This window comes from Pelecanus crispus, chromosome 2 (genome assembly GCF_030463565.1).
Source record: "Pelecanus crispus isolate bPelCri1 chromosome 2, bPelCri1.pri, whole genome shotgun sequence".
Lineage (NCBI taxonomy): Eukaryota > Metazoa > Chordata > Aves > Pelecaniformes > Pelecanidae > Pelecanus > Pelecanus crispus.
Window position 1 is genome coordinate 136,955,690 of NC_134644.1, and position 8,407 is coordinate 136,964,096.

Consider the following 8,407-nt stretch of genomic DNA (forward strand, 5'->3'; position numbering starts at 1 on the left):
GAAAGGGTAGAACTGCTCCTCTTTAATGTCTTCACCCTTGCAAATATTTTCAGGATCAGGACTGATTTCATCCTCACTTGCTCCTGCCAATTAAGGAACTTAATTGACAGTCCTGGCTGCAAACCTCCTTCAGCTGCCCTTTACGTGCAGCAAAATGGTCCAGTGGCAATTAAGTGTGAGATTCCTTGTGCTTTCTAGAAGGCAGTCCTAGTTGCTGGTGCAAAGTAATTTAAGTTGCTGATTGAGCACACTAGACATTTAATTGGCTCTAACTTTTCAGTATTTATTTGCTTTTCAGTGAGGTTGGTAAGAATAATTGTGCCAATAAATTGGGATTGATTCATGGGATTGCAGCAGCCGTAACACTGGCAGGAACAGAATGCGAACAATGCACAGCTTGAAGTTTTGAGTTTTGCAGATCTTTGTGGAACTATAACACAGTAATGGTCTTGCCACTTTCCTTACACTGGTATAATTTTACACAGGGCTCTATGCTGCAGAAAAGAAGTCGTAGGCTATTCCTCAAGAGAGTCAGTGAGGAAAAACTCATACACAATTATACAGTAATTGAATATCCGTTCTTACAAGTACAGATGCCACTGGGCTAAGTGTATTTGAAAGATGTGAAACATTCTTTAACAGACTCATTAAAAAAAACAAACCAAAACTCTGTTTTGTTTCTTATTGAACTATTTATGCCTTGTTTCACTTTGTAGTTGTTGCTGCACTGCATAACAAATGGAATAGTAAGCCCTGGGTCTGATCCTGCTCCCACTGGGGCTGTGCTGATGACTTTGTTGAGCTTGGACTCAGGCTTCCTCACCAGTACAAGAGGAAGCAGATTCCTCCCATCTCAGAAAGTCCAGGCTTTATGCATCTTGTGAGGACAATACACTCACTACCTGGGCTCTCCTGCTCTACCTTGCATCTTCCTACTAAAGTTTTCCTGGAATACTGTTTTCCTTCCGAGCCTGGCAAGTGGTTTACAGACTCGTATTCTGATATATTGATGAATAACCTCTCTTGTCACCTTATGTTCCCTGTGTATCTGAAATATTCTACACGTATCTGACCGGAACCCTAACTATGAGTTAGAGTAAAATCTGGACTGAGGACTAAAGCATCTGGCTACATAGATACATTTGCTGTATGTGCAACGTCAAATGCACACAGCCCTGGCTACTGAGCTAACTCTTTCCTTCTGCGAAGTAGGAATAGCTCCATTTGGGCTGACAGGCTTTCTTACTGCATTTTCAGATGGGCTTTTGTTCTCTGAAGCCTTTTTCAGCATTTGCCTATGGAGCTGTAACTATCAGATTTATAGCCAAGTGATCCTTTTCTCCTATGAGATATTTTTCTGATTCCCTGAACGGCAATGACAGAATCAATTCAGGGATTACAATGGATAAGCAGCTGCTATAGGGGCTAGAAAACAAACAAAAGGGGATGGAGTTGTGGCTTCAAGGCCTGCTAGGCTGGCTCCTCCCAAAGTTAAAGAAGTGCCTGGCTGTGCCCAGGAATTTCTTTTGTAAAAGCTACTGAAGAATGAGTGGTCTAACTCTATTATGCCAGGAATGTTCACAGAGCAGTAGCTTCTTTGGCACCTATACAAACAGCCCAGATCTCAGCCAGGCGTATGTGGTAAAAAGTGCTTGTAGGCCACTGATGGAGTAGAAGTTATCAGTCAAGGCTCAAATGAAGTAGTACTTCAAAAATAATGCTTACAAAGGAAAATTCCAGAGCAGATAAACAGAATCTGCTGGCTCTGAGGACCCGAGCAAATCCTGGTTTCTTTGCAAAGCACTTGGGAATGTGACAGTTGTTTCTGTCAGTCAGGTCCAACAGAATTAAAAGCATGAAAGGGCTCATAAATCAGCCACAGGCTCCTCAAATTGTCTCGTAAACAAGAAAGAGCAGGAGACAATACCCAACCATTGGAGAGGTGCATGAGGCAGAGGGACAACGGATGGACAAGAGGAGCCCGAGGGGACAGAGAGTGGGCAGTTCTGTAATACTCAGGTCACTGTGGTACTGTCATCCTAAATATTTCTCTTTTGTTTGTCAATTACTGTAATAATTTGCAAATGATTAGTGTGAAACAGTGAACCTGCAAAAAGGTATTTCTGATCTTAAACACTGGATCAGGAACAAAGATTTGTACCATAGCTATAAAAAGACATAGTATTTGTAAGAGCAAAGGACTGCAGCAGAACATCTAAAATTTAAGATCAGTGCCTGTGATTGCGTTAGAGCAGCAGCCAATCCAAAAACTGTGACAGTGATCTATAGCTAGAAAAATATGTAACTCCATCAGTTTGTACTTGAATTGCTAAGGAGTTTGCTGCATTTTAGCCTATCACAACCATATGAAAATGTTCCTTAACACTGCTACGCAACATACTTATCTTACACGGAAGGTGGAGAAGCAGCTCTACCATCATTTACCCCTGTCATACTCACCATCATATCTGCTCCGGTGGTCTTTGGCATAGGGACTGTGCAAAAGGCGTTCAAGGGTGTGGGGTGGTGCTGCTGGTGGGAAGCACCATTACCAGGCTCTTTATTTTCCTTCCCCACAGAAACTGAAAGAAACTTGATGTAGGAACATGCTGGAGACAAGAGATACATACTGCTGTATACATACTGATGGCATCTCCCAGCTGCTACTACCTTTGTCACTTAGTGAAAACCAGAAACTGGCATCTCCTGCCTTGAAAAACAGCATGACTCTCTGTTCCCCACCCACCTCGTTTCTTACGACCTCAGACACGTACTGCCCTAAGAAACAGTTGCATACACGGCAGTGCATGATGCGTAAGAGCTTTCTGAGGATGTGCTCCGGATGGATGGTGGTACTGTGGTACTGTGGTCCCAGAGGGGGGCTGGCAGGGGGAGCGCAGGGGACCCTGCTCCGCCTGTCTGGGGCAAGAGCGCTCAGGGCCAGAGCCACCTCCTGCTGCTTTGCAGGCTGGGATGGTGGCCGATCGGACTCAGTATATTTAGGCTTCCTTTTTGCTTTGTTACTGTGGACGAGTTTAATGGTTGAATACATGCAAGTTCAAGCAACTTTACAGAACTCACAGCAGACAAATTTTAATCTGTAGGGCTGGCTATTTTTACTGGCAGTGCAGGTCTACATGCTATGCTCACCCCATCAGGGAAAAAAGCAATATTTTGTCACCTACAAGTTAACAGAACCAGCCAGTGAAGGAATCAATTTATAATAATGATTAATAACAAAGCACTGTGGGCAATGGAGCTACAGACCAAAACTAATTTGTGGAAATTACTCACCAAGTGATTATGACTAATGTGATTTGCCTTTGGGCAATTCATGAACCAAAAGTTAAACGTGTGGAATGAAACATTCATTATCCATTATTCGCTCAGTATAAGCAATGGCATTTGTACTGTAGCAGAGCCTATACACTTCAGGCAGGTTTCAGGGGTTTATTACACTAAGCATTATATGCACCTTTTTTTTTTTCCCTTTAAAAAAAGGGGCAAATATCCCTCATAAGGAGCTCCAGATGCTAAATTTAAAAAGTCTGAAGGGACTACACCTTCCGTAAAAGTGTATGAGTTAACCTTACAGCGCAGGTATTGGTAGAAGAGCAGTCCTGTTTGAGATGAAAAGGTTTCCATCTGGACTAAAGCCCCTGAGTAGTCGCCCAACTTCTTCTGCGAGTTTTGTCACACTGTGGCTAGACTGCCAAGTTAATTACTGGCGGCATATTCTATGATAGAATAGATCGAGATATATAGCCAATTCCAAGATGACCCTTTAAGGATGTCTCAGTGTAGGTTTCTGTAAATGTACATTCAAGAAAGGACTCCTTTTGTTTCTGATCCTCTTCCCAAAGGGCTGGATCTTGCAACCTGCTGACTTCTATGGCATTGGCTTCAGCATGGCAGAAGGCAAAGCTCTCTCCGCTTCTTTCCCCACTGCCCTGGTGTTTGTAAAGAAAGCAGCTAGAGTAGGCTGTAAATGACAAAATCTACTCGGGAAAAATCAGTGGTAAGGACAGTCATTAAGAAACAGGTAGATAAAACAAAATGAGTGAAAATATACATTGCCACTCTTTCCAGTGCCCGTTTATTTTCTTCCTGATTGCTTTCCCTTTGTCCAAATCAGTGGGTGATAAGAAGGGGTGTCTTTGCATTTGCTTTATTCTCTGCCTGACACCAAAACATACTGCTTTGTAATAGGACCATCGGGATAATTTTCTCAAACTTCTTTGTGATAAAGCCCTTCAGAAGGATACGCTCATTTGAACTGGACAGAGATAAGTTTTCCTTTTAATTCTTAGGATTATGAAAGGCCAGAAGCAAAGGCTAAGTGACTCTGCCTTACAAGTGTAGATTTTAAAGGCAAAAGGAAATGGCTGGAATAAACATCGAATACCACGAGTCTATAGTAAAGCTCCCTCCACCAGACACAGTGAGGAGGGCGCCTGGGACAGGAAGGATTGCCTTCTTTTTCCCTTGCCAGTGTAGATGGTCTAGTGTATGCAAGGAAATCCTGCAACGAGAATACGATCCATTTGTGCAGAATCTACTCTGTGTTTGCACTGTCCTGGGAATTTATTCAAAACATTTAAGTTGTGCATGGATCACACTGGGGGCAAACTGGGCTCCCCAAACTTGACTTTTGCACTGCAGTTTCTGCGTTTCTTTGGGTTGACTAATGGGGACTAATCCTGACATCACTAGAGAGCATAACTTTTGGTACCTTTGAAATACACCTTATCTCTAGTAGACCAACTTGCCAGGGTAGAGAAACATATGTCTGAATTTAAACCCAAGTGCAGGTATCCTTCTCACTTTGAGAATGGAAGTGATGTAACTTATTTTCACTGGCTTTTCTTGTTCTAATACTGACAGTGGTGGAGAATACTATCAGGCCATATCATAACTCAGGATGAAGTCTTCAAATGGCTTTAAATAAAACATTAATGTTCTTCAATAGACAAACTACTTGCAGTTAATTCCAAAATACTTTCTCTGAAAAAAAAAAAAAAGTGAAATTGGTGCTATTTGATGGTTATTTAGGTACAAAACTGTTCTGTCTTGAAAGGATCCTGGTTCCAGCTTTATTTTTCTCTTGAGGAACAGAACATGTAAGTAATATGACAGGCTGGTATTAATTTACTGGTCAAACCAAAGTGGATTCAGAGATGTGTCTTAAACCAATTCTGGTTTTCTGACTCTAAAATGCAAAAATCCAAAGCGCAATACTTGTAATTACAGCAATTCGTACATTGTTGATCGCCCTGTTCATATCTCTGTTGTTTGTCAGACACGGTGTGTTAAGACAGCAACAGGACTATATCTGGGCTTTGTTTGTAGCTTATTTTGCACTACTGGTTTTTTTTTTTGTGCAGTGTCTTCCATTTTTCTCCTGAGTACATCATCAGCATTGCGCTTAAAGACTCATGTTTAAAAAATTGAACATAAGTCCGCCGTCGGTTGGGTTTCAAACTCTGGAAGTCTGGGGGAGGACGGGGAGACTGACATGGAGACTTAAAAAATTGCACGACCCTAAACACACAGTTCTTCAGAGGGGCTGATGACTTGCAGCCGCTACTGACTTTTGCCAGTATTGTGAGTACATGGCACTTGAAGAAGTGTCATTGCTGATCCACTCCTTCATGAGTGAATAACTTGAGATTTTTTTCGGGGGGGGAAAAGATAATGGTAAGTTAATGTTAAACACATCCATTACTTTTTAGCCCCCCAGGTGTCTCTTTCTGTCTGACCCCATGTAGATGGGCAGGGAAGCAGCTGCAGATGGAAGAGCCCTAAGACCTGAAATGCAGCCAAACCCAGCTTGTTTTCATGAAACTGTGTGTCAATACTCTCTCTTTTTTGAATCTTCCCTTCAACCTCCTCAGCTTACTACCTCATCAGAATCAATCACTTTCTAATTAACTAGTCAGATTCCGATGCAGTTCACCAAAATTTTATTATCCTGCTCTCAGAGTTATAGTATGCAATTATTTATTCAAGTTTCTACTGCTCCCACTTTGATGGAATTGGGTGAAGGAATCTCTTTCTGGGAGCCTAAGGGAGCTCTGTAATGAGAAACAGTTGCAGGAAGGTGAATAACCCTTTTGCTTCACAGGGTTTGCAATATGAGGAGAAAGGAAAAAACACATGTGCTCCCTCTTTATGTTCCAGCATCCAGGGGGAAGAAATTAATGCAAAAACCAGCTTCCACATGTATTTCTTGGGTTTATGGTTAAGATTTTTTTTCCTAATTGGGAGTAAAACAATTATCCTTTTTGGGGTATTACAGTAACATTCACAGTTGAGGGTCAGGCCTTTAGTAAGCACTGCAGAAAAGACAATATTCTTTAGGACAGTTGGGCATTACAATACAAAGTGCTACAATACATCATATTGCGACACTGCCTCTGCTGACTGAAATTCCTCATGCAACATGTGCACACATTGGATGTCTTGAGAATGGGGTTTACAAAAGATAGCATCTTGAGCGGGGAGCTAACTGAACATATTGTTAAGAAACACAGAGGTGATGAACAGAGCCTCAGCCTTCCTCATTAAAGCTAGTAAGGCATCAATGTCTTGACTGCTGGAGTATTCGCAGCAGTAAGCCACCTCCTGGGCTGAGGGACCTAAGGTAGCTCTGTCCACTTTCTTAAAAAATGGTAGCAAGAAAGCTTTGTCGTAACTGAAAGATGGAATGCTTTTCAGGAGGGTGTAAGAGCTCTTCTAAGGTCTTAATTTTGTTTGATTTGGTATGTGGACTGAGATTTGATTTACTTGTATCCCAGATGTTAACTATTGGACTAGAAAATTGTATGCACTTTCATTCTTTGCCTCAGTGAGAACACAATCATTTACATCCGGTTTCAACAATGGAGACAGAGATCCATCACAGACTGCCTAATAGTTTGCTGGAGTTGAAGGCAGTGAGCAGCCCGGAGGTTTTGCACATGCTCCCATCACTTTGGTACCACTGGTGTTCCGCTGTGACCCAAAAGTGTATGTCACAGGACTGCCAAAGTTACCAGCGTGTTCCTTTGTCTATGTCCATACAGCTCCTTTCAGCCAGACACAAATGAAGGCTTGACTTTGCTGTGCCAAATGACTTTACCTTGTGCCCATGCTGCCTGTAAGGCTACCCATCAAACTCCTTTACCTTCATAGGTACAGGGAGAAGTCAATTGTTGCCTGCCGGGCTCAAGTAGCGTATGAGCTAACACAAGGGAAGAGGCAAAGCCTGGGACTCGCGTTCAGCTCCTGGAACAAGCTCAACATAGCGATCAAGTTGTTACTTCACTGATTCTGCTGCCGTTAGGCTGTGTGTTGGAGACTATTAATGAGGCTTGTTCCTCCCCCAGTGCCTGAGGGCAGCGCATGTGCATGGTGCGGTCCGTTCCATGCTGTCGCAGGGGCCAGAGACCTGGCTTACAGGATGGGGACATCCTCCTCTGAGATAATGGGCCACACTGCTGTGGGAAGACTGCCTGTGCCTTCGTTAGCTGTGCCGGCAAAGCAGCACGCTGTAGAGTGCTCTTGTGCTGCGCTGCTACAGTGGCACCATTGCTTTTCATTTACATCTGCAGGAAAAGGCCAGGGAAGAAAGTTTTTGGCTTGCTAGTGAGTCTTGTAGACACTCTCTCAACTAGAGTGCCTCTAGAAAATCATTCTGCCAAAGAGATTCTCAAATTGAAGCTACTTCCTTTTTCCTATTCCTCTGTGTGTTCACATCTTGAATTAACTCAGTGTTTTATATAAAACCATCAGCCAGATAATGAAGCATGCAACTATGTATGCTAGCAAGAAGTGGAAGAGCAAAAAAAGCAAATTTGCAAGCGTGGTACCTATATTATTTTAAGGCAATAAGTGCTTCTTGTTAAAACTGTCAGGCATGATGAATCTAATTCCTACACTATTTTATTGGGAAATTAGGAATTTAATGGGCAAAGGCTGCTTTCCAGAGTATAAAATAGATTGAAGTGCCAAATGAAAGACATGTCAGTTAACCCACTACAGTCTTCAACAAAGATCAGAAAAAGAAGACGAAAATAATCAAACTCACCTTAAGCTTGTTAAATGCAGCCCTCAGGATCTGCATTTCCCTCTTGCTCTCAGGAACAACTCGTATGACTTTATCACTGCCAATAACAGAACATTGAATTAACACTTTAGGGCTCTTTGCAGCAGCACAATGCAACAGTAAACAAGTTCAGCTAGCTACCGTACTTGTGCTCTTTTTCAGCATCTGTTGGGTGAACTGGAGCTCTGCTTCTAAACTTGCTCCCTGGATTATGCACTTCCATAGAAATTATTTACTCTTTACAGTTCAGGGTGTCAGCTGGACCCTCCATTTCTATGTAAATACTTTCGTTCATTCCTTTGAATTTAAACCATTCAGGCT

The 8,407-nt window shown here is 42.4% G+C and overlaps 1 protein-coding gene across 1 annotated transcript in view; it reads right to left on the bottom strand.

The window, feature by feature from the left end:
* The window catches only part of CPA6 (carboxypeptidase A6), a 47,793-nt gene extending 39,656 nt beyond the window's left edge, over nucleotides 1–8,137 (bottom strand). Inside the window, exon 1 of the mRNA XM_075705680.1 lies at nucleotides 8,069–8,137. Coding sequence (XP_075561795.1) covers nucleotides 8,069–8,104 — 36 coding nt within the window. The 5' untranslated portion in view covers nucleotides 8,105–8,137. The remainder of the gene's footprint in view (nucleotides 1–8,068) is intronic.
* Between the last annotated feature and the right edge of the window lie 270 nt (nucleotides 8,138–8,407).